Source organism: Corythoichthys intestinalis, chromosome 12, assembly GCF_030265065.1.
Source record: "Corythoichthys intestinalis isolate RoL2023-P3 chromosome 12, ASM3026506v1, whole genome shotgun sequence".
NCBI lineage: Eukaryota > Metazoa > Chordata > Actinopteri > Syngnathiformes > Syngnathidae > Corythoichthys > Corythoichthys intestinalis.
In genome coordinates, this window is record NC_080406.1 from 26,649,666 (window position 1) to 26,676,778 (window position 27,113).

Below are 27,113 nucleotides of genomic sequence, written 5' to 3' on the forward strand. Positions count from 1 at the left end.
CGCAAAGAATCGGAAACATTATGAAAGCAGTTTCACTCAGTTAAAGGGATCGACGGATAGAAAGACTTGTAGTTCTTAAAAGATAAACGTGATTATGATTAAAATAATTTGATATTGAAAGCCCTATTAATGTTTTTGTTTTTAAACAATTTGTAAAATTAGCTTAACCAGTAGGTTGCCATTGTTGTTGATGTTGCAGGGCGGTGACGTCACATGGTTACGCTGCCGGGCTTCCAGAGTATGACTAGCGAGATCAACATGTCATATTTTCAACCCTTTCAATTTGAACCCGAGAGGAACATTAATGACCATAACAGCACTGTCGATATTTCACAAAACGAGCAGCAAAAGCAAAATGAACAGGAAAGACTGAATCAGATGAGACGAGAGTAGGAAAAAAAAATGCCAAATGTTCTATATCGGCGAAACGTCCTACAAGAGGCCTATTTGACACCCAAAGTACTGCCGTGCGTGTTCAGCTTGTTTTGTTTAGATACTAAGGGTGTAACGGTACACAAAAATCTCGGTTCGGTACGTACCTCGGTTTTGAGGACACAGTTTGGTTCATTTTCGGTACAGTAAGAAAACAAAATGCAAAATATAAATGTGCTAGTTGTTTATTACACACTTTTGTGCTTTCAACAATAGGAAAATTAGCCTATACAAAGCTAGAATTCTGCTCAAAAAGTAGCGGGTATTTAAAGATAATAATCCAACAACAATTTGCCTGTCAGATCCTGCGTATTGGTCAGCTTTCTTTCTGAAAGAAAGACGAAAAAAAGTCCTGTGCTAAAGAGAAAAGCAATCCCAATGACAAAGATTTTAACATGTATTTTACAAATGAAATGCCTCAATTAATCTTTTTTTTTTTCTTATGAACGGTTTTCAAAAGCTTTATTGGTGGATTTTCTCAAGTTAAAGCGCCACACAGAAATTAATACATTTAATTGTGTAAGCAGGATCTGTGTATTATTCTTATTATTTAATTACAGGTGTTTTAGCTCATTTCAATTTATTTTATTTAAATGGGCTATTATTTATTTTATTATGTGTTTGTATTTTACAAATGTGATGTAGTAGTCATTTATATTGTATATTTTATGTTGTATAACTTTAGTTCCTATGTGAATATTAGTTCCTACTTGGTTTGTTGTGGTAGGAGGGTTTTGTATTGAACACGGGATCGTGTTGGTTATTATTATAGCAGAGAAGACAACAGTAAATCAACAAAGGCAAGTCAACTGTGCCCCGATCTACCACTCAAGAGATCTGATGGACTCAAAAAGTGGGTTACGATTGCATATTAGTTTGAAAATCGAACGGATCCACCGTATTTTTACACGAATAACTTCCGATCTGCCCAATCCTTGCTAGCAGTATTGACGCAGGAGGGCCGCGTCTCGCGTCAAATGATAAACTCTGCCGTTCTTTTCGCGTGCGTCGCGTTGAGCCACTTCTGGGACGCGCCTAAAACGCGGCCGCACTGCGACTGGTGTGCATTGGCTGATTGACTTTAACACCCTTGTTTCACTGCGTTCTTGCGGTGGCCATGTTGTCGCGCCGTTGACGTTTCTGGGTTATATACTGTCCTACCGTGTTGGTCCTCATGAAAGTAGAGAAGACGGAGTAAATATAATCTACACAAAGAAACTGTAACCCGATCGACTCGCAGCCTCGAAAAGTAAGGGTTACATTACGTCAGAAACTCGTTTGGTACGCCTCCGTTCCGAACTGAGCACCCCGTACCGAAACGGTTCAATACAAATACATGTACTGTTACACCCTTATTAGATACATACAAACACAACATACTTAAAGTGATCCTCTAGTTTTAAGACAAGTAATTCTTAAAAGATACATCTTAGTATGAGTTATAATAATTTGACATTAAATCCCTCTTAATGTTTTCGTTTTAATAAAATTTGTAAAATTATTTTAACTGATTGTTCGCCATGGTTGTTGACGTCGCAGTGCTGTGATGTCACAAATCCCGCTGCCGGACTTCTCTCGACTTCAGCGTGTCATTCATTAGCAACATCTCGTCAGTTCGTCCCTTCCAATTTGAACCAGAGCGGAAAAGTGAAGAGCAGGACAGCACTGTCGGTCGTTCACAAGACGAGCAGCAAAGGCGAAATGCAGAGCAAGAAATGCCTGATGAGGCAAGAGTTGGGCTAAACTTCTGGTGTACTTGCGGCAAGTGCATCTCGATGACAACGGAGCGAGAGAGCGTATGTTGTCGAGAACTCAGGTTTTTGTCAGCAGATCTTCAAGGTGAGTTATTGCGTCATCAAACTCATTCCAATATAATTGTGTAGATTGTTAGCATCCAGAGCTGTCGTATGCTTTACATACAGTACAGGCCAAAACACATTGGCATTCGTGCCTTTTTATTTTCTTGACCATTGACATTATAAACTCTCACTGAAGGCAATAAAACTATGAATGTGTGGCGAGCTAGGGAAGGATGCGGAGTATCAAACCACGGAGCTAATCCGCGTTGTTTTATTGACATTTAGGCTCCAAGAAATAGCAATGTCTGTCTGGCATGCGACCCGCGGAAGGTAACAGTTATTTCCAGCTGTTCCCTTCACAAAGTACCCCCCCCAACCACACAATGTGCCAACATAATTTCCGCCGGTGAATTCTGTTATAACTTGCTACAAATGCACACGTGTGTATTGTGTACTTAGAAAAAAGGTGAAATAACTAAAAATGTGTGATATTCTAGTATCTTCAAAGTAGCCACCCTTTTCTCTGATTACTGTTTGGCACTCTTGCCATTCTCGCGATGAGCTTTCAGAGGGAGTCCCCTAAAATGGATTTTGACTTCACATGTATGCCATTCCGGCGATGAGAATTTATTGCTTTATCAATGGGGTTGGGACATTTGTGTTGCATTGAATGAATTGCATTGGACGTGCTTTGATCAGTGTGAGTGGCAGCATCACTCATATTAGCTGAATACTGAACACACACTGCCTGATGAACTGACAGTAGAGGTGAATTATTAGCTTCCTCTGTGACTAGCGGTACGCCTGAAGGTTCGCCTCCCGCTGTAGCGACAGGAGCGGCTTGGGTGCTTAAGAGGGCGGCCAGAGTGTCTCGTCCGTCTCGCTTCATTGCGCGCATTTCACTCGATATCCGAGCAGGCTGAGGCTTCTTGTGCGGGAAAATAGTTGCAACAGCATTTGGTTTTAGTCTGCGCTTATATCTAGCCGCTCCGATGAGATCTTTCATTAGTTGTCATCTACTAAAATCCTCAAACGCGGTAGGAGAAAAATGGCGACAACAAAGCCTTGGTTGTTTGGGAAGATTTGCTTGTCTACAGGCATTTTCCCAAACCTTTCTCCTCTTCTTGTCAACAGGAAATTTGTGGAGACTCGCATCACTCTCCTTGTTTCCATTTGACTCGAAATTGCATCCATAAGCAGCACATTGTGGCATTTTACTTCGCGAGTTAAGCCAGTAATACACACTTGTTGTACACACGCTACACGATTGGAAAAATATCATCTACGTCATCACTCCGCGCCCGCAGAACATGGCGCCAACTATCGGTCAAAATATGCACTAAATATTATAAAATATTTCCATTGATTTAACATTCTATGTGTTTCTAATGACATATTTTAATACAAGAGAACAATTGTGATTTATTAGAGCCTACATGTCTTTAAAATCGAGGATCACTTTAAGGTGGCTTAAGAAAATACTTAAACATAGTAATATCAAATAAGGGTGGTTTAAGTATGCTACATGAGTAATGTGGTCAACAGATCAACAATCTGCTTTAAAGCTACCAAAAGAAAAAACAATGCTTAAAAGTATGAGAGGGAAACACACGCAAAAAGTATTTTGAGGCAATGAAAAGGTAACAAAAGACTCAATGAAAACACAAATTGTAAGTACTCGCCTCTTTTAACCGATGAGCGCATGTGTTGGACGTCTCGCCGCGTAAAAGGAAATGCAGTAACCCTATAATATTCGTCGAGTGACAGTGAGAAACTGCGTCATCACGCCGAGCGTCCATAAAACATGACGGCCTCCGTAGGTCAAAACGTGTACTAAATATTATAGATTTTTAAATTATTGGCGATATTTTATGTGTTTTCTAATAACATATTTTAGTAAAAGAGAACAATTGTGGCTTATTAGAGCCTACAAGTTGTTAAGTCTGAGGTTCCCTTTAAATTGCCATGTGATTAGGCTCTGTACCTCGAAATCTCGACGCTTTTCATAAATTGGAATGATCAACTTGTAGATGTCCGAGATGAGCTCATAGCGTTCGGCTTTCCAGAGACCGTCGGCGCACTCCTCTAGAAGCTCCATGAGGACATCCTGATAGAAACATTGATATTTAGATAACTCGCTGCCAGCCCCTCCCAGTCAAAATGGATTGGACGTCTATCGCTGTCAATGGCAGCCAATTCATAGTTAAATAATAAGATTAGAAAATTTTACTTCATTGAAGTGGACGTCCTGCATGCCAACATCCTCCATCATAGCAGCCTCTTCATCAATGTTTGGCGTCACGACTTGAAACGCTGAGCATCCTTGTTTGAACATGCCTGTGGGAAACAAGTTAGTTTATATTGATGAAAGTAGAAAAAGTGTGAAAACGTGAGCTTGTGAATGGGAAGCACCTTTTCTCCGGAGGTATTCTGCCACCAGTGCTGCTACGTGGACATAGCACATGGCCGCCTAGAAGAAATGACAATTGTAAAGGCAACGAGTTCACTTGAATGGCACATTAAGTAAAGCTGATTTCCACCAAAATATAAACTTTGAATTGGATTTGTCAAATTCATGTACAGTAGCACCATGTTAATTGACAACAAACTGAATATCGAATTAACAATTTTGATATTGGAATAATTGTATAGACATTGCTAACTCAAAAACTGTCCAAATCTTCTTTCTTGAGTGGTATTTTATAATTTTGGACATTTCTAATTTAAATTCCCTAAACTTCAAAACAGTAAATATTATTTATTTATTTACTATTATTAGGGCTGTCAAAATTATCGCGTTAATGGGTGGTAATTAATTCTTTTAATTAATCACGTTAAAATATTTGACGCAATTAACGCACATGCCCCGCTCAAACATATTTAAAATGACAGTACAGTGTAAAGCCCGCTTGTTACTTGTTTTTTGGTGTTTGGCGCCCTCTTCTGGCGCTTGGGTCCAACTGATTTTATGGGTTAGTACCATGAGTGAGCATGGTGTAATTATTGACATCAACAATGGCGAGCTACTAGTTTATTTTTTGATTGAAAATTTTACAAATTTTAATAAAACTAAAACATTAAGACGAGTTTTAATACAAAATTTCTATAACTTGTACTAACATTTATCTTTTAAGAACTACAAGTCTTTCTATCCATGGATCACTTTAAGAGAATGTTAATAATGTTAATGCCATCTTGTTGATTTATTGTTATAATAAACAAATACAGTACTTATGTACCGTATGTTGAATGTATATATCCGTCTTGTGTCTTCTTTCCATTCCAACAATAATTTACAGAAAAATATTACATATTTTATAGATGGTTTGAATTGCGATTAATTACGATTAATTTATTTTTAAGCTGTAATTAACTCGATTAAAATTTTAAATCGTTCGACAGCCCTAATTATTTTTTTTAAAATTCAATTTGTTTAAAAAATATATTTCAAATTATAAAATACATATGCATCTTTTCCTTTATATATTTATTTTTATTGTATTAAAGCAAAAAAAAAAAAAAAAAAAAAAAAAAAAAAAGCATATTCTCGTATTTATTTTACTTAAAAATTTTGATTTATTTAGAAATCTATTTCAAATAAAATAACAGAAGAGGAATAAATATATTAAATTCATCAATTCATTTTTTGTTATTTGTTTCTTCAACACAATACAAGATAAGTGCTAGAAACACAGAATGAGAACAATTGAGTGCTAAATCTCAAAAATGGTTTTCTAGCTTGCCCCTACTACTATGTGCGGCTAGGCGCCCCATCAGTGGCCGCTTTCTGCCCTGGCAGCTTTCTCATTTACTTTGCTATCAAGCTGTACCGCTAAGTTACAGGCACCAATCCTTCAATTACACAATTTATCTCATGTATATGTGTTTTATGTTATGTGGGCTTTGTCTAGGTGAGACAAAAGGCCCTCCACAAGCCACCACGCGGCGTGGCTTTGCTGGCAAGCAATGGTGTCTCGTGCAGCAGCAGTCAACAATGGATGCATTGTGGTCGACTGTAGTTCTGCCAAGGATCCACTGACTTTCTAGCGCAACTTCCTTGGGCAGCAGTGGAAATAAATTACAACCTTCGTCACCAAAATAAATCTTCCGTGGGGTTCATTTGTGTTTCATGTAATGTGTTTTGTGTAGTAAAGCACAGCATAGCAGACGGCTGGACGCAAGCAGTGGATGCGTACAGTCTGCCACAATATTGCCAAAGGTCAGCTAAATTTCAAGCGACTATAACCGACCATAGCAGGGTTTCCCCTACATTGTGGCGCACACCCGCACCAAAATAAAAGCCGCCACGCCTCGAAAATTAGATTTTTTTTTTCTTTTTCTTTTTTAAGGCCATTTCAAACTAGCGGCAGCCTAGTGTGAATGGTTCAGCGGCAACCTATTCATTGTGTATTGTAATGTCCGTAACTAAGCGCTGCCTCCTTAGGAGACGATTGGACTGGGGAGCTTTGACGTAGGGGCAAGCGAGTAGGAAGAATGGGAGAACGGGAGAGATAGTGAGAGATAGCAGTCGCATGTCGTGGCAGCCCGCTGTTATTTTGTTATCGTTTTTCTTTATTACTGTTGCCACAATAAAGTGGGTAAGCCAATGCAGACTCCTCTCTTTCTTCCCCCCATCCAGGGCATTACAGTATTTTGGATCGGACCTTTCGGTGAAAATGAGCAGTGGACAGAATGGCTAGTTTGAATGAATTTGCGCTGAAAGGCAGGGCCCAAAATAGAGCCTTGCTCTATTTTCAGAGCGCCGCCGCACTAACATTGACAACGCATCCAATAGCAGAGGGGCAGGCGTACTTATATCTGTGCTATCAGGCTGTTTCGGCGAATGGATCTACGCAATCACAGCTGACAATTTTTTTTTTCAAGCTTTGCGAGCGCTGCTAAATAAGAAAATAACTCACACGCCTCTCTGCTAAGCTAAATTGTACCTCGATGTGCATTTGTGTGGAAATGTAGTTCACAAACAACGGAAAAAAAACTATTCACCTTCTCACCGAAACTAGTAAAACTCTTTACAGTTATTAGAATTTCCCCTTAATCCTTGAAATGGGTCCGTTAACAGAAGGACTATTATTGTTGTGGTAATGTAGTACGTACAGTGGGGAGAACAAGTATTTGATAGACTGCCAATTTTGCTGGAATTCCCACTTGCAAAGCATGTAGAGGTCTGTAATTTGTATCATAAGTTCTCTTCAACTGTGAGGGACGGAATCTAATACAAAAAACCCCCCAGAAAATCACGTATGATTTTTAAATAATAAATTTGCATTTAATTGCATGAAATAAGTATTTGATACATCACAAAAATCAAACATAATATTTGGTACAGAAACCTTTGTTTGCTATTACAGATACCAAACGTTTCCTGTAGTCCTTGACAAGGTTTGCACACACTGCAGCAAGGATTTTGGCCCACTCCTCCATGCAGATCTTCTCCAGAGCCTTCAGGTTTCGGAGCTGCTGCCGGGCAACACGGACTTTCAGCTCTCTCCATAGATTTTCTATCGGGTTCAGATCTGGTGACTGGCTAGGCCACTCCAGGACCTTAAGATGCTTCTTACGGAGCCACTCTTTAGTTGCCTTGGCTGTGTGCTTTGGGTCGTTGTCATGCTGGAAGACCCAGCCACGACCCATCTTCAGGACTCTCACTGAAGGAAGGAGGTTGTCAGCCAAGATCTGGCGATACATAGCCCCATCCATCCTCCCCTTAATATGGCGCAGTCGTCCTGTACCCTTGGCAGAGAAGCATCCCCCAAAAAATTATGTTTCCTCCTCCATGTTTCACGGTTGGGATGGTGTTCTTGGGGTTTTACTCATCCTTCTTTTTCCTCTAAACACGACGAGCCGAGTTTAGACCAAAAAGTTCAATTTTGGTCTCATCCGACCACATGACCTTCTCCCATTGCTCCTCTGGATCATCCAGATGGTCAGTGGCAAACTTCAGACGTGTCTGGACCAGTGTTGTTAATAACGGCGTTACAATATAACGGCGTTACTAACGGCGTTATTTTTTTTCAGTAGTGGGTAATCTAATTAATTACTTTTCTCATCTTGGCAACACCGTTACCGTTACTGAGGACGGAAAGGCATGCGTTACTATGCGTTACTATATTGGTCGAAAAGTCTGAGGGAGACGGACTCACCGAGACGACAGAGCAGGAGTATGGAGGAGGCAAGAAAGTTGTGACGCCGAGCAAACGCGATGCTAGGTAGCTCCAATAATACATGTTGTAGCCGATAGCTAGTACAATCTACGCACGCATGTTATGATAGATATGGTAGACATGATAGATATCACATGTACTGTACATAGATATAACTAGATGCAAAATGACAGACATGGCACTAAATGAGTTAGTAGACAGCCGCCATCTTAAAGCAGTACTTTTTAGGAAGGCTCTGTTGTAGAGAACCTTCCTAGCGAACCTAAGTAACTTTTTATCTAAAATACTTCTAAATCGGCAAAATCTTGACTTGAATCTATCTTTAAATGATGAAACAGTTTTAAAACTTTCATATGTCATAAGTAGAGAGAAAGGAACTAATGCAATAATGGGAGCAATTTTAACAACTTTTAACAGCTGATTCAGGGTAAAGGGTAAATTAGGGTAAAGAATTGGGCTCGGGCCAATTGTACCCAAAACCTTCACAAAAAACTTCACATAGTGTGGCCAATGTTTTTTTTTTTTTTTTTTTTTTTTTTTTTTTGGAGGGAAAAAAAAAAGTAATTATAACCAATTACTTTGCCAAGTAACTAATTACTCTTACATTCAGGTAATTGAGTTACTAACGCAATTACTTTTTGGGAGAAGTAATTTGTAACTATAATTAATTACTTTTTTTCAGTAAAATTAACAACACTGGTCTGGACATGCACTGGCTTCAGCAGCGGGACCTTGCATGTGCTGTAGGATTTGAATCCATGACGGCGAAATGCGTTTCCGATGGTTTTCTTCGAGACTGTGGTTCCAGCTCTCTTCAGGTCACTGACCAGGTCCTGCCGTGTAGTTCTGGGCTGATCTCTCACCTTCCTCATGATCAGTGATGCCCTACAAGGTGAGATCTTGCATGGAGCCCCAGAACAAGGCAGACTGACCGTCAACTTGAACTTCTTCCATTTTCTAATAATCGCTCCAACAGTTGTTACCTTCTCACCAAGCTGCTTGCTTATTTTCCTGGAGCCCATCCCAGCCTTGTGCAGGTCTATTATTTTATCTCTGATGTCCTTACACAGCTGTTTGGTCTTGGCCATTGTGGAGAGGTTGGAGTTTGTTTGTTTGAGCATGTGAACAGGTGTCTTTTATACAGGTAACAAGTTCAAACAGGTGCAGTTACTTCCGGTAATGAGTGGAGAACAGGAGGGGTTCTTAAAAAAGAACTAAATATTTACTAGTTGGTAATGTTTCAAATACTTATTTCATGCAGTTAAATACAAATTTATTATTTAAAAATTATACAATGTGATTTTCTGGATTTTTTTATTAGATTCCGTCCCTCACAGTTGAAGAGAACTTATGATACAAATTACGGACCTCTACATGGCTTGCAAGTGGGAAAACCAGCAAATTCTCCCCACTGTATTAGGGCCAAATAAAAGGAAAAAGAAGGAATACAAGACGTAAGTCGTACTATTGCTGCGAAAAAAAAAGTTGTATTATTACATAGGGTAATGTAGCTGTAATCCGCTGCGCATTTTCCGTACATGTACCTTAGTTGAGAGCAACGATATTAGCCTCGCTAATGAAACATTTTAAATAGATCTTTGTTATCATTCTTCTTGGGGAAAAAAATGTGGAAAAAAAAAAAAATCATTTGACAGGATATGGCGCAATTTTGTCATCGCACAACATGGTGAGGCTGCTGACTCCGATGCAGCCCACCACCACAGCTTAAAAAAATATAGGCTGTTCTTGATAAGCGTCGATGACGAGAAGGATGTTTCTCACGTTCACAAAGCCTCGCTGGCATGGTAGATGAGCGATCATTCAGCTTGTAACAAGCTATGGTAACAAGTAGACATTTAGCAGTTGAGCGTGACGAGGTTTGAGAACAGTGAGTGGGCACGCCTACAGCGTCTGAGAGTATCTTTTTTTTCCCCATTACCGGTAATTCAATTTTGGCAAGGTTGTTAATAACACTCTTTTCATTGACACGACCAAATAATTTACCAATGTTGTGCGCCACTAAGGCGTAGTCGACTAATTGCAAAAATAATCAGGGATTTAAAAACTATCAAAATAATTGTTTGTGGCAACCCTAATTTACGGTGGCACATTGAGATATATAAGTGGCCTGAATTCCCATGAATTTCATGAAACCAAATTAAAAAGTCATAAGTGCTTTGTACTATCTCAAATCACTTCTCGACAAGCAGAAATTTGGCAGAAAGGATTCTTAAATAATTTTTTCTAACACACCTCTGACAAATCTCCATTCTTCACGTGGATTCGAGCCATGCTGTCCAGCCAGGTTTTTCGGAGCTCTGGTGTGCTGGTGTACGACTTGGCCAGGCTATACTGGAGGTCCACCAGCATCTCGGGGTCTCGCTCATGCTCTTTCATCTGAGCGGTCGCCATCAACACCGTTCGGATACGTTTTGTCAAATCCTTAACATCGGATGGGAAAGCTGTGTTCTGTTGGAGGACAACTTTTTTCAGTTGCAAAATTATCACATAAAGGCTCTGTTTAGCTAAAATAATCCCGACCTTGATCGTTTTGTCACTGTTGGCACAGTTGTTAATTATGGACAAGGAATGCTGGAAGCGTGTACTTCCAATACCAATGACATCCGCTATCAACTGACTGACAGCAATCACCACCTAAAAACATAAGAAACATGTAAATCTAATTGATAGAGTCACAGAACCCAATTTATATTCTCAAAGGAAGCTCATCCTACCTGCAAGTGCGTCCTCACAAAAGACTTGCGTCCCGTGTAGTCAAAATTGCTCTTCATGAGAAAATAGAGCAGATGGGCGGCATCGCTGCGAATGGAGCTCAGTTTGGAATTACAACACTTCAAGATCTCGTAGCAGAATGCGGCGCACATGTCAGCGCGGCCTTCAAAAAACGTGCTGGGAAACTGGAAAGACAAAAACGCCTGGAGCTGCAACGACAAGCTGGGCATATGACGAAGATGTATAAGGAATCTTCTCTACCTTGTAGATGAACGTCCGTAGTGAAGTGAAGACCTGCTTGAGGGCAGTTTCCGACTGATTGATCCTCAGAAAACAGAGGTGGACCTCGAAAACTTTCTTCATTAGCGGACTGTGGCCGTGGTCCGAGCACAGTTGAGTCTAGAATTAAAGAACAGATATGAAATCTCCAAAATGTAATATTGAGAATTGACTAGTATTTGGTAAAAGAACTTCATACACAGTAGAAGCAGGAACCTCTGTGTACCTCGATACGATACGATTTGCGATATAAGGCTCACGATAATGAGCTCACGATATAAGCAACACAAATATTTTTGATACATTGGTCAGGAAATCATTCTAGGATATTCGACAAAACAACTAATAAACAGAAAAACAAGCTATTTTCATCCTTTTGCTGTGAATTGGAATGAGTTTATGAAGGAATACGACCTTTTAGTTAAATTGCCGGAATCACGCCAGCTGAACCGCCGGACCCGCGCTGGCGCAGCTCCAACTACCCGGGCCGGCGAAAATCCAGCCACCCGGCCAAAAGCCCAAACTCCGCGCATTCACCTTAGTCTAAACCCCTTGTGCTGACTCCATGTTGAAAGCCGGAAGAAGGCTTCGAAACACAAGTTGACAATTTATTCAGGTCGACCGCGTTCAAACGGCAAGGCAAACAATAAATAGGTCCTCGACAGAGAGGCAATTCTGGATACAGAGTCAGCAAAACAACAAGCACATCGGAATGTCCCCGAGACGCGGCAGTGTTTAGCTAAACGTTCAGCCTTTTTTAGGGTCTGCGGTACAGTGGGCCAGACGAAATGTGTGCCTGGGTGTTGTTTAGGATAATTCTTCTGTTGCAGATTTGGGCGGCCAAGTTTGTACGTCACCGTTCGTTGCTGGGTCATAGTTACTGAGACAACTGAGGTGGGAAGTTCGCCTGCCTTGACGTCTGAGAGGCGCCGAGCTATCAAACTTAAGAGTTGTTTTTGTTATTGGGTGTTGTGGTAGTATAGGATGTCCCCCATTTGTTCTGGACTGTCCTGACGAGCTGATTGTGGGATTTTGCGTTGCAGACGTGGGCTGGTAGATATCTTGCCTATCACCTGGTAGTCAGCGTCAATCTTGCTCAGTCAGCTGCATGACGCACGCGTTGGGCTTTCGTGGTCAGATGGCGTCATGTATCTCTTATGCCCTATGTGAAAAATATTCCGCTTGTTTTCCTTAAACTATGATATAAATGCAATTTATTTTATATTGGGTACATTAGAGTAATACAAACAGTCGAATGGTAAACACGAGAAAAGATACTATTCCCTTCAGTTTTTCACTAATACAGTGGATCACAAAAGTGATTACACCCCTCGCATTTCTGCAGATATTTAAGTATATCTTTTCATGGGACAACACTGACAAAATGACACTGACACAATGAAAAGTAGTCTGTGTGCAGCTTATATAATAGAGTTTTATTTATTTTCCCCTTAAAATACCTCAAAATGTAGCCATTAATATCTAAACCCCTGGCAGCAAAAGTGAGTAAACCTCTTTGGAAAAACGTACATCCCTAAATGTCCAAATTGAGTACTGCTTGTCATTGTCTCAGTTTCTTAAGAACTATGTCAAAAATCTGGGGGTCCAATTTGTTTCTGATTTTAAATCTGAGAAGCAGATTTCTTGTGTTGTACGGGACTGTTTTTATCAGCTTCGCCAGATTGCTAAGGTGAAATCTATTGTTTCACGCTCTGATTTGGAGAAATTGATTCATGCTTTTGTCATAACTCGGATGGATTATGGTAATTCTTTGTATGCATTCGTCGGTCAGGCTGCACTGGCCTGTCTGCAACTTGTACACAACTCTGCTGCTCGACTCCTAACTAGAACCCGCAGGTGTGAACATATCACCCCTTGGCATCTCTTCACTGGCTCTCAGTACATTACCGGATACATTTTAAGATATTATTATTTGTTTTTAAATGTTTGAATATTCTTGCGCCGCCATATCTGTCAGAACTGCTTCAGCCTTACAGTCCCACCAGAACCCTCAGATCAGCTGATCACCTGCTTCTAGAAGTCCCAAGATCAAGGCTGAAGCTTAGGGGTGACCGTGCATTTGTGGTGATAGCGCCCAGGCTGTGGAACCAATTACCACTTACTATTAGACAGGCCCCTTCACTTACGCATTTCAAATCACACCTTAAAACATTTTTCTTCAGCTTATAATGTGCAATGACTGTTTATGACCTCGTCTTTTATTTATTTCATTTTTTATGTGTTTCTTTTATCTTTGAATGTTAACTTATTTTGCTGTTTCATGGTATCTAAAGCACTTTGGACTCCTTTGCGGATTTTTTAAAAGTGCTATAAAAAATAAAGTTGATTGATTTTCCCTCCAAAATGTCATGTGACTCGTTACAGGAGTTCTGTCAGCATTGCTGTAGAGATTGAAGAGGTGGGGGGGTCAGCCTGTTAGTGCTCAGACCATACACCGCACTCTACATCAAATGGCGTACCGCAAGCAACACGTCACTTCCGCTCATTAATATTCATGGCATTAGCTACGGTTGCTATGCAAGGACAAGCCACCATTTGTCCCTAATAGGAAATGAATGGAAATCGTGTACGCAGGGGATGTTTACAGCGCTAAACCTACCAATTCTCTCCAAAAAATTATGTGCCTGGTGCCAAATTGACTGGCATAGATGTGGAAGAACATAAAAATGTTCAGTTAAAGAGATGGCTTTAGCGTCGAAGGCTGAAAAAGACGGAAAAAAACGAGCCGACCTAAGCACAGCTTTAGCTTTTTTTTAATCGACGCGACTGACAATGACATTCTCCGGTTTCAACAAGCTATCCTTTACCATCAGTTTTGGGGCATTTAAGGCTCACTTCCTGTTGATTTTGGAGCATTAACAGGTCACCTCCTGTTGACTTTGGGGCATCGACAGGTCACCTCCTGTTGATTTTAGGTTATTGAAAAGGAAGTGACTCAAGAATGTTCCCAAATGAATAGGGAGTGACTCAAAATCAACACGAAGTAACCTGTAAATGCCCCAGACTAGCTGTGAATGCTCTTGTCCCAGTGCATTTAACAGTACTGGACGTTCAATCCAGTCAAAATTAATTGGCTGTCTAGAGCTGTTAATGGCAGCCAGTGAGCTAACATAGACACTATTCTCATGGAAGATTTTGGTAGCAACCTGTTGTTGTTGTTGTTTTTTTTTTTTTTTTAAATACAGGCATACCTTTTTAAAACGATAGATCGATTCTCGGTGTGAGCATATCGATAACCTTTTGGGCTAAAACGTTGTCACCTTTTGGACACCCCTAATCAGTGTTTTTAATAACGGCGTTTCTAACAGCAGTATTTTTTTCAGTAGTGAGTAATCTAATTGATTACTTTTCCCATATTTGCAACGCCGTTATCGTTACTGAGGATGTGAAATTATTACAATTAAGTTGAATGAAGCGCGAGCTGTCGACAGTTGATTTTGTCACACATTAGCTGCCTCCTGCCTGGAAAAAGCAGAGCGGGAGGGGGGGAAAAGGCAAGGGGCTGGTGATGCCATTGCAAACGCGATAATGACTGGCTAGGTGGGCGGATCATGCTTTGCTTCACTGCATGCTCTAGCAAACAAAACAAGACGGCGATAATGGCGACAGGCCAGGAAATTTCAAAGGTAGCGTTCTCAAATTTGAATCATTTTCAATATTTAATATTTTTACTTTACCTAATATTTAACTATTGTGTTCTGCTACTTGTGTAGTAGGCCTAACATACAGTTTCAGAGATTTGCACTGGTTAATGGGCAGTTTACATTTGTGTTTTCTGAACACACCGATATATTTGGCCAAAATAAATAACAAATATTCTAAAATACTGTATATAGAGTTTTTATGCTTCAATCAATTAATATAAACATCTTTGACATGAAAGATGTCATCGAATATATAATGTAATAAGGTGTAGGACAGTAACTAATTACTCTTACAATGAGGTATTGTGTTACTAACTGGGAGAATTAATTTGTAACTGTAATTACTTTTTACAAGTAAGATTAACAACACTGACCCTAGTACAGCGTATTAGAAATATGAAGAGTTTTACCTTGAAGCCCATAATAAAGATACTGAGCGTGTCCAGGACGGTTAGGCAGACCTCAGTGGCGATGTTGGCCTCCAGCAGAGAGTGATTTAACACATCTGCATCCGTGTGGCTGTAAGCTAAAGAGAACAAATGGCTGTAGTTTGTTCACATTTGATTTCATTTTGAATGTAGCAGTACTTACAGTAGACCAAAGAGAAGAATGAAAAGTGAGATTTTGAGAACAAATTAAAGCTACACATTCCTCCCAAAAAATATTTTCTTAATTTTCAATTAATTAACAATCTGAAAATGCAAAAAAAAAAAAAAAAAAAAAAAAAAAAATCTGAATTGCGATGAATTCATTCATTTGTATTTGTAAAGCAAGTGAACTTAAACTCGGTGAAATGCTCTTGCCAACCCGATGTACAGAGTAGAGCCTGATTGATATGGGCTTTTGCTACTTTTTAGCTGCCATTAATTGATATAAACGTCCAATCCATTTGAACTGGCTGGTAGATCACTAGATTTGAGTTCTTTTTCTTTTCATAGCAGCGAGTGAGTTAAGACAAAAGAAAAACAACAAAAGTAATCCAATGTAGTATACAGGGTGTTCCAGAAATTCCGACCAGATTTCAAGTCTTCATATCTGCTCAACTATGAATGGTAGTAAGGGGAAACTGGTACCATTTTAAAGCCAAATGCATGAATTCTTCTGTAATGGTAATGATATTTTTTTGGTCTTATTTCGGATGCAGTTACTACGTTCATTCAACCAGAAAAGGCATTTTGTATCCTTGAATTTGCGAAATTTGAATCATGGACACTTGTTGTTTTGATTGCACAAAAGTCAGGGAGTAACTTGGACTAATTAAAGCTTGTAAGACATACTGTATGCAGTCGACTATTTAGGACTTGCCAAAAAGTTTCATTTAGGGAGCTGAAATTCCCCCTACTGGCTCTTCTGAACGATTTATGGCGGCTAGGCTTGACGGCAGTTTAAACTCACTCAACCGTATCATCAAAGGTTGAGGGGGCATCCCGTTCTCTTTGCAGTGCACGAACACCAATCCTTCATGAATTTACCATGCCATCTCAATAAGGACTTTCTTTCTATTGCTTCTTTTTGGAATTTTGTAGAATAAAGCAGTAGTACTTTAAGTACAATAATATCCGGACTATAAACCACAACTTTTTCTTCCCGTGTTATATCCTGCGGTTTGGTGCTGCAATGATTAATCGATTAACTCGAATACCTTGATTAGAAAAGAGCTTCAACTGAAATTTTGCTGCTTTAAGTATTCGTTTAATTAGAGTGGGGTTGTAAAGGTTTGTTTTAAAAGTGTCTGCATTTAGTTTAATTGATTGGGGTGGATACACTGCCCACAAGTGGCAACAGTGAATATGACATATTTAAAATGGCTGGATCCAGCTGCTCCCCGTTAAGACCAACAAAAGGTGAGTTTTTTGTCAGAGATGTTTTTTGATGCATTCTAATTTAGTTTATGGGTATATTTAGCAGTTTTTTGTGGGAATATGTGTTTGAACGATTTGTTAAGAGCATTATAAAAAAAAGTTAATATTTTATGGCATTTAATCTAGTGGAATGTTGCTATGCAAGTTAGCCAAATGTTCATTGTTGTACTTAGATCCTCATTTATTTATTTAGTTTTTATAATGTTTGGGGCTAAGCTGATTATTATCAAATGAAAGTGCAATTCTTTATCATTTGAAGAAACACTATTTTGTACTCTCATTTAATGCTGTTTTGAAAGTGCAAAAGCACGCCTTTTTTAAATTCTTCAACACATTAAATGTTCCTAATCCGATTACTCGATTATTCAAACTAACAAGTTGTTAAAATAATCGACTACTAAAATAATCGATAGCTGCAGCCCTACTGCGGTTTATAGTCCAGTGTGTCTTATTTAAGGATTTTTACTGTTTAATGGGGTGCTTTTTTTTGTAAACTAGGGCTGTCAAAATTATAGCGTTAAAGGGCGTTAATTAATTTTTTAAATTAATCACGTTAAAATATTTGACGCATTTACCGCACATGCCCCGCTCAAACAGATTAAAATGACAGCAAAGTGTCATTTCCACTTGTTACTTGTGTTTTTTGGTGTTTTTCCGCCCTTTGCTGGCGCTTGGGTGCGACTGATTTTATGGGTTTCAGGCTTCAGCACCATAATTATTATTGACATCAACAATGGCGAGCTACTAGTTTATTTTTTGATTGAAAATTTTACAAACTTTACTAAAACGAAAACATTAAGAGGAGTTTTAATATAAAATTTCTATAACTTGTACTAACATTTATCCCTTAAGAACTACAAGTCTTTCTATCCATGGATCGCTTCAACAGCGAATTTTGAAATTTCCCATAGTTAATTGCATGTATGTGTATGAATGAGTGTATGTGTGTGTTGTTTGACTGGGCCCCTACTAAAAGCTTTAAATAGCTTATTCGGAGTGTCCCTTTCATGCATCTTGTCAGATGAATTGCTTGTATATATGACCATGTTCATGTGTGTACCATGATACGATGTGTGAATAAACTAAACTAAACTAAACTAAACTAACAGAATGTTAATAATCCTAATGCCATCTTGTTGATTTATTGTTAAAATAAACAAATACAGTACTAATGTGCAGTATGTTGAATGTATATATCAGTCTTGTGTCTTATCTTTCCATTCCAACAATAATTTACAGAAAAATATGGCATATTTTATAGATGGTTTGAATTGCGATTAATTACGATTAATTTTAAAGCTGTGATTAACTCGATTAAAAATTCCAACAATAATTTACAGAAAAATATGGCATATTTTATAGATGGTTTGAATTGCGATTAATTACGATTAATTAATTTTTAAATTGTGATTAACTCGATTAAAAATTTTAAACGTTTGACAGCCCTAGTGTAAACATCCTGTAATACAATGTGGACAACTATGGTTTATTAGTAGTCCAGTGTGGTTTAGATGTGAACAAAAACAGTTTTGTTGTACAGTTTGGTGGGTGTGGCTTATAGTCAGGAGCATCTTATATACCGAAAATGAAAGTAGTATAATAAGTAGTTTAGTAGTAATAAATAGTTTAGTTGAAGCTATTTGTTTAAGTTGAACATAAATAAAAAAATCATTAATAAATGAAGCAATAATAACAATGTTATGTGCCTCATAATCTGGTGCGCTTTAGTATGAAAATAAACTTGTTGATTGATGGAGCACTTTATAATCATCTTGTGCGCTTTCCAGTCTGTAAAATATGGCTGTCTGTTTCAAAGGTGAAAATGTACACAATATAAAAAAAACTAAAACCTCAGTTGTATGACTGATCATAACCACTTTATCAGTGGACTAAAAAACCTTCAAAACCTTAATTGGGGTTAAGCTAAAATCGAACCGATTAATCAGTCGGGCTCTAGTACAGAGGGAGTGAATGTTTGGAAACTGCCTGCCATCCTGATACGTTCTTACCATGTTCTACAGATATTCCAAGAATACTTGATATCTTTTTTACACTGAAAGCACAAAGAAACTTTAGTAAGAGACTTGTCACATAAGGCAGAATAAGCTAACTCAGCCCTAAAAAGGTTATTTTCATTCCGTTGGCGGATTGGGTTTTGAAGCAGACGACAATGCTGATGATGGTATAGAGAGAATGGAAATGCAGGGTTTTTTTGATTTCTGGTTTTAATATGCATGTTGAAAGTACAGTATGGAGCACTTACTGTGGTTAAAAGTGTATGAGTTATCCAGGCTGCTGAGCTGCTGTAAGCGGGCATGCATCATTCCCGCCCTATTACGGGACACAGGCAGAGTCTGAGATTTCCGCTCATGCGCTACGTGTCCTGCCCCGTCCTGGTTCCTGGTGAGGAAACAGGACAGAGATTGATGAGTCTACCAGACTCTACAGCGGAGCAGAGTTAGGAGAGGATGTTAGGAGGACTTATGAATAGCGCTCGGAAGTCAGTGGAGCATACGGATTTTAATATGTTATTAGGGAAAAACAAAAAAACAAAAATCCCTCTGATTTATTAGGTGCCGGGACTCGAAACAGATACTTGCGGTCAGAAGTTAATGGAAATGAACATGATGGCAATACTGGGTTTTATGGACATTAATTTGTGGGCGCATGCTGAAAAACAAAATGACTGCTTAAATTTAAGCATGTACATGTTCAAAAGGTTTTGTTGGGATTAAAATTTAAATGGAATTACTCTGAGGCTTGTTCTATATTCTGCCCAACCAACATATTGCCATGACATTCATATTCTTTGTGATAACAAGTTTTGAGAACAACAAGTGTAGAGCCGCCCTGTTGAAGCCGTTACATAGTGACATAGTTGTCATGCAATCGCTAATGAGCTCAATGAACTGGTAGTATTGAAGCAAACTGTCTAAGGCAGCCATGCACGTTGTCATGATAGTCATCACAGCACTGGAATCTCACACAAAAAGAAGATAGGTATCATGCATTAGTAGTCTATTGCACACAGAGGGCTTACCCAAGCAGGAAAGGGCAGGAACCAGGTTTTAATTCAGTGTTAAACTTGCCAGCATTAATGTGAGTAGAGAAACAGCGATGGGGTGTTAGAAAGAGAGAACTAGTGTAAACAACTAAAGACCCCTGGTAGTTGAAGTCTGAGCTCCCAAAGTCGTCTGGAACTATTTTGAGTTAAATCCATTAAACTTGATTAATATTCACATTTTGCATTCATGCAGGCCGCATAGATATTTAGAATTTGATCACAATTAGAAAAGTAATCACAAAATTTAAAGAGGCACTAAAGTCATCTTCCAACATTTTGAATTGTTTCATGCATAAAATCGGTCAAAATGGGAGAGTACCCTGGTTGAAGTCTGTTATGTGTGTAATTTTTAAAAATTTGATTGCTATTGCATTTGCAAGTGAATTCGTTCTGCCTTATAATGAAAGTACTTCTTCGTTCATCCTCCACACCCACTAATATCGTAAGCGCTGAGCACTCCCAGCACTATGAAAAGGAAAAAAAGGAGCTTGCCACTTCCTGGTTCTAAAATGTGTCCTTTTAGGGATACAGTGTATAAAATAGGCCTGCAAGCAGGACTGAACGGGCCCTTTGAATTTGACGCAACTCGGACGTCATGCAACTCAGACGGCACGAATGTCAGGGTGGTGGCAGATCGTCCCCCTCTCATCATCTCATGACAACCTAACTTGCTCCAAACTCACCTCTTTTTTGGGATTAGAAATACCTTGGAGAATCCTATTGTAGAGGGTCATACAAAAAAGGACTACTGAGCTGTGCAGCTACGCTCTTATTCAAAGCCAAAATTAATCTTCCAATTGGACAAATTTGACCAAGTGTGCCAAATTTTGTGGCTCTACAAGCTTCTTAAGTAAATTTAAAAAATCTGCTTTCTTTTAATGGCGAACAAAGGGTGGACATGTGGATATGGACCTTAAATTGTGGTATTACAAAAGGTCTTGTATCTACAATGACCAACCTGAAAAGAACTGGACTTGTATAAGTAAAATGAGAGGCCTTCTGTTGCCACTTGTTGGCGCTGCAGAGTTGATGCAAATGACCCTTACAGGGCCCTTCAGGGTAAGACTGAACGGAACATTTGGCGCAGATATGTTTTATATTTGCCAAGTTATGATTCTTCAAAATTTGTGGCAAGACAAATGGCGACGGTCTTTTTTACTTTCCTCAGCTTAAACTAAACCTCAATAATTTTCATTAGGCACCTGAACACATGTCTTAAGGCTCCCCTGATGCAGGTTTGAGGTCAATTGATTTTTTTCCCTTTGAGGAAGAGCCTGTCTCGTAAAAAAGGGTGTTTCCTGTTCCCACCAGGGGGTGCCAAGCCTAATGGGTAATATTTCAATGCAGTCATGTTCAGGCTGGGATACCTCTCATACATGCCAGATATGAAAAAGACTACAGCTTGTATCAGGGATACAAGTCATTGTAGTCATTTACTTAATTTGGTGTGTTGGCAAAAAAATGGCAGACTTTGGCACCTCGCCCAGGTCAGGCCCGTGAATGAAAAATAATAATAATAATAATGATATATTATCATCATCATTATTATTATTATTAGGCTTGTTCCTATCATGTTTTTTTTGCTCCCGATCCCGATCGTTTTAGTTTGAGTATCTGCCGATCCCAATATTTCCCGATCCGATAGCTTTTTTTTTTGCTCCCGATTCAATTCCAATCATTCCTGATAATTTTTCCCGATCATATACATTTTGGCAATGCATTAAGAAAAAAATGAATAAAGCTCGGACGAATATATACATTCAACATACAGTACATAAGGACTGTATTTGTTTATTATGACAATAAATCCTCAAGATGGCATTTACATTATTAACATTCTTTCTGTGAGAGGGATCCACGGATAGAAAGACTTGTAATTCTCAAAGGATAAATGTGACTTTGTATATTGTGACTAAATATTGCCATCTAGTGTATTTGTTGAGCTTTCAGTAAATGATACTGTAGCCATTTAACTGTTCTGCCCAAATGCATGATGGGAAGTGCAACCATGACTGTGCATAGTGGCACCAATTGATATATCTTCTCTGCGTTGGAAAATAACAACTGGTGTTAAGAAAAAGATCAACTACTATCTTTCTTCCCTACATTGCTTCCCACGACAGTCCTAATTATTGAAAGGGGGATTGTAAGGCTTTAGCCAATTAAAAAAGGTTCCAAAGACTGCCAAAACTCACTCTGCTCATCTTACGCTGCCTTTTAGCTCTATATATGGGTGAAACGGCGCCATTATAGATTGAATGCGACAATACGTGAGTGGGTCGTGCAGCGCATGCGTTAATTGCGTTAAATATTTTGACGTGATTAAATTAAAAAACATTAATTACTGCCGTTAACGCGATAAATTTGTTAGCCCTACTTTAAGCCAAAACTAAGGACTCTGGATGAGTGTAAGACATTTTGTCTGTAACGTTTAATACAATTAGAAAACGATTTAATTAAAAAAAAAAAAAAAAAAAATTTTTAAACGGCATGTCCGATATTTTTTTGCCGATTCCGATACTTTGAAAATGACATGATCGGACCTGCACATCTTTAATTATTATTATTATAATCCTTTGCTTTACAATAGGGCTCTCGTGCCATTTGGTGCTTGGGCTCTAATAAAGCATCATTTCTATAAATTTACATTTGCTGTGGTTTAGTGCTTATGCTGAATACTTTTGTATTTTGTAAAAGTACTTACTAATACTTTTGTCGCACGACCAATTCCTGTCTTTGTCACTTTTCCCCCTCGCAACCTCAACCCCACAAATGACGTTCGCCGTCTAGCTGAGAGGCACTTTTCCTGGGTTGCACACCAGCAAAAGTCAGGCTCCTTGCCAGGTCCTCCATTAACTTTTTTCTTAAAAAAAAATCTCTAGTGCGTCGCCTGCGTCAGTGCATGCGTGTGTTGGCATCAAGTGAGTGAATGTTTTATTTGAGTAGAAATAGGTATATCTCAGCATTTTGGGACCAGGAAGTCCTAGCGAAAACTTGAAATATACACATCTACATGCGCACAAGCACATGGAACTTAGCTGAAGTGGGCATGTCAAGCGAGAATATTTAATTTCATGTAATTGTGAAATAGTGAAGCTTGGTTTCAATGAAGAGCAATAGTAGACCGCATCTCCGGGATCTGTCAAAGTCACCTCACGCATTACTAATGCCCAGGAGCTCCCCCACGACACAGTGACTGCAATGACAGCCAATAAAAGAAAAACGTTTAAATCTAAATATTGAATATTCAAATGAGATCCAGTGAGCTGTTTATTAATGAGAATTCAACTTTTGCATAAACCCAAGCCTAAAATGACATTCAGGGCAATTTCAACGCAAATTGTTGTCCAACCCTAGTACAATGGAATTCAAGGTAATAAAAAAAGAATGAAAAATTATGACTTTAGTGCCAATTTAAAACAAGTAAAAAACCAAATCTTTAAAATATGTAATTCCTTTCTCACGACCGAAACAACATTACCTTGCGATGTATCTCTTTCCCATATATCTGAATTGATGAAGACACACTCTAAGAAAGGGTAACAAAAGAGAAAACCAGTCCATAAAAAAATAAAGCATAAAATTGCATCCACGTCAAAACGGGGATGTTGAGGCCTCTTACTCGACAAGCGTGAAGAAGTCCATCAACTCAGCAGATGTAGCTTTGTTCCAGTATGTAAACAAAGCATCTGCAAAGCAACAGAATTATATTCAGTTAGCTGTATTTAGTCTACTTTCTGTGTACCAGGTGACATGAAAAATAATGACATCTTACCCTCAGACATGCTTTTGAGCACATGTAGGAAGCACATAAGGAAACTCTTGATCTCTGCCTGCTCTAGTTTATCGCATCGGAGCAGGGAGCTGCCCAGTGACGAGGCATGCTGACTCTGTACCACATTGCAAGCACGTATTATACACATTTGAAGACTTTTACCCATAAGCAACATGAACATAAAAATTTGCAGATGTCAGTGAAATGCACCTTGTCTAGAGAGTTGCCCTTTTCCACGTTCCTATCTGGCAGACTGTTGCCAGAATCCGTGCTAATGAGGGACCCTCGCGAATCTGCGTGGCGCACAGAGTTAATGTTGGGTGTAGAGGATGTGTGAGGAGAAGCTGTACGAAACAGGAGCAATTCTTTTTGTTAGATTGCCATTATTATTATGAAAATAACCATATCAGCATTTTTTAACTCACCAGTGCCAGAGATGACTCCAAAAACATCTTTGTGCAAGCTTGTGTCCAAAAAAGTGCTGGATCTGGGAGGTGTCATCAAAGCGTTGGCGAGGAGGGAATCATCCCGTCCATTCTGATAGAAACAAGATGAGTTTAATAACCACAGATTAATATAAAAAGAATCATGCTGCAGGCAAGATGGTCTCACCAAAGACCTTGGTACATGCTTACACAATGTAATATGAGTCAATGCAAAAGTGAAATTGAAATTCTTAGTTTTTATAGAGGGTGAATGCTACAATTATGTGGTTCTGCATTGGTTTAGATCTGCACTGCTTCATTCTGAGAAGTGTCACAATTTTTCTACTGTCATCTCACTTAAAAGTGGCTCAAAGAGATTGCCTGGTGAAGGCAGAATAATTCTTTGTTATTTTTGGGTGTCAACTGAGGTTGAAAGTTCAACTCTGAGCACTGGCCTTCTAGTGTGGATTTTTCTTGTTTTCCACATGCTTTGTTTGATTTTTTTCTGAGCACAGCAGCTGCCTTCTACATTTTTAAAACAGGTTCAAAGCTTGAAAATTGTTTTAATAAACCTTATATTTTCTTTAGACAGCCAATTCCAGCCTCAAGACTCAAATTAGGATAAGCAATATCATAGACTCCACCATCAGTTGACTAGACAGCTCCCAATGACATTGCGCCACGACTTCCCGTAGGGGGCCGACCCAGGCTGAATTTTAAGTTGGCTTTCACTGTGATAAACTAAAAAAAAAACACTGCATTCTATCGCAGGATTTAGGGGGAAACAGGACAAAGGTTTTACTGCATACCAGCAAGCAGGAGTGTCTCAAGGGTGATTTGGGCGAGGATTTAAGGTAATTAATTAAATAGCACCATACATGCACTTTGAAACGTGAAAAAAAAAAATCATTGGATAAAATTAGTGTAACTTTGGCTTGAAATATTTACGTAAAATAAATGATAACTGCCCGTTTTTTGCTTTTAACGAAGAATCTAGACCAGGGGTCCCCAAACTACGGCCCGCGGACTGGATACATTTGGTCCGGCCCCCTGAACTTTTTTTTTTTTTTTTTATATAGTGTTATTTATTCCCTGGCTTTTTTTTTGTGAAGAACCCAGAGAGGGTTATTTGGTTATTATCTATTTAATTAAAAGTGTTATTATTAATTATATTAATTATATTATATTATATTATATTATTATTTTTATTTTATTTACTTTTGTTCCGTGAAGAATCCAGAAAGTGTTAATTGATTGTGGCTATCTGAAAAATAATAAATTTTCACATTTAGGCACTCCTGCAATCGTCACACTTTTTCTGTTACAAACTGACCCCGGCCCCTCATCATAGAAGGGAAAAGTTATGTGGCCCTCACAGGAAAAAGTTTGGGGACCCCGATCTAGACTGTTTTACGTTCATTTCTATAGAAATTACGCAAAGTAAGCATTTATTTACAAGAATTTTCAACTAAAAAAGCTCTTTGTTTCGTGAGGGCAGCCCTGTTAGATGACACAATATTGTAACTTTTCCTATAAATATTTATGGTAAATGAACGATAACTACCCATTTTTTGCTTTTATCCAAGAATTTAGACTGTTTTATATTCATAACTATAGAAATTCCCAGATTTAAGCATTTATTTACAACAATTTTCAACTTAAAAAGCTGTTTTGTGACCCGCCGCCATGTTGGATTACACAATACCGTAACTTTTGCTTGAAATATTTACGTGAAATGAACGGTAACTGCTCATGTTTTTGCTTTTAACCAAGAATCTAGACTGTTTTACATTTATATCTATAGAAATTCTGTGAATTAAGCATTTATTTATAAGAATTTTCAACTTAAAAAGCTCTTTATTTTGTGACCGCCGCCATGTTGGGTTTTGTCAAAAAAATTTAAGTTGCTATTTGTGGAAAAAAACTATGTGATATGTTAAATATCGCTATTGATCCTGAAAATATAGTTGTTTATCTCTGCATTTGGTGATCTTTGTGCATCTAGTTTAAAATCAGATGTTAAAGCCATTTTTTTAATACTTGTATAAAAAATTTATTAATCAGGATTTTATTATGAAACGACTTAGTATTTTTTTATGCCGCTGCTCATGGAGACTCATATATGCCAAAGGGAGGTGCCTGTTTTGGTTTTAGGTTGCTAGTGGCTTTGGTTATGAAAACATTTGAATTTTACGTTTTTTTTTTTTTTTTTTAAATAGGCCCCCTATGGATCGGCCCCAAGATCGGCCCCGTGATTGTGAGAGATTGGGTGCATGTGTGTGAATGCAAACATGTGGCAAACAAGTAAGATTTTGTGAATTGTGATATAGAGTGTTACAGTACATATTGTTTCTTTTTCCAATATGGTATTATAGAGAGCCTGTTTTTGTTTGTGTATATATTTTTGTTAATAAAAAAAACACATTTTTCCTTTAAAATGGTACATTTTCTCATCCATGCTCTATTTCGAATAAAATACTAAAATTTCGCACATTAGTTCATTGCATTCCATTTTTACTCAATTCAATTTTTCCGTCTGGTTTGTAAAAGAACAAGAAAAAAAAAAAAAAAAACTATATTAAAAACAGTGTTTAACAGAAATAGACATCCAAATGGATTGGACGCCTATTGCTCTCAATGGCAGCCAAACGGTTAAGTCACATAAAACTAGCACGGGAAACATGCTGAAGATTTATGTAATGATTTTAGTGGTAAAGTTAAATGTAGGTCCAGAAAATGACATTGGGTGTCGCCCTTACATTGTTACAGTGGTTGATGGTAAAGGGGGTCACTTCCTTCACGTTCAGTCTGTTCACATTCTCTTGCAGCAAACCAAACAAAGGCAAATAGAGGGTCGCCAACCTCGCCTGCTGACTCTGGCAAACACATGAATCACT

The 27,113-nt window shown here is 38.5% G+C and overlaps 1 protein-coding gene across 10 annotated transcripts in view; it reads right to left on the reverse strand.

Moving 5' to 3' along the window:
• The window catches only part of LOC130927062 (dedicator of cytokinesis protein 9-like), a 190,816-nt gene that overhangs the window by 17,772 nt on the left and 145,931 nt on the right, over positions 1 to 27,113 (reverse strand). For 6 of the 10 annotated variants that reach the window (XM_057852568.1, XM_057852569.1, XM_057852570.1 and 3 more), the window contains 15 exons: positions 26,976 to 27,092; positions 24,217 to 24,328; positions 24,002 to 24,135; positions 23,792 to 23,906; positions 23,639 to 23,705; positions 23,498 to 23,545; positions 19,216 to 19,352; positions 15,501 to 15,616; positions 11,408 to 11,545; positions 11,149 to 11,331; positions 10,955 to 11,068; positions 10,667 to 10,882; positions 4,644 to 4,701; positions 4,462 to 4,568; positions 4,216 to 4,338 (listed from right to left, as the gene is read on the reverse strand). In XM_057852568.1, the coding sequence (XP_057708551.1) occupies positions 4,216 to 4,338; positions 4,462 to 4,568; positions 4,644 to 4,701; positions 10,667 to 10,882; positions 10,955 to 11,068; positions 11,149 to 11,331; positions 11,408 to 11,545; positions 15,501 to 15,616; positions 19,216 to 19,352; positions 23,498 to 23,545; positions 23,639 to 23,705; positions 23,792 to 23,906; positions 24,002 to 24,135; positions 24,217 to 24,328; positions 26,976 to 27,092 (1,785 nt within the window). Of the gene's footprint in view, positions 1 to 4,215; positions 4,339 to 4,461; positions 4,569 to 4,643; positions 4,702 to 10,666; positions 10,883 to 10,954; positions 11,069 to 11,148; positions 11,332 to 11,407; positions 11,546 to 15,500; positions 15,617 to 18,961; positions 19,006 to 19,215; positions 19,353 to 23,497; positions 23,546 to 23,638; positions 23,706 to 23,791; positions 23,907 to 24,001; positions 24,136 to 24,216; positions 24,329 to 26,975; positions 27,093 to 27,113 lie in introns of all 10 variants that reach the window. The other 4 variants (XM_057852572.1, XM_057852577.1, XM_057852575.1 and 1 more) reach the window with 2 other exon arrangements.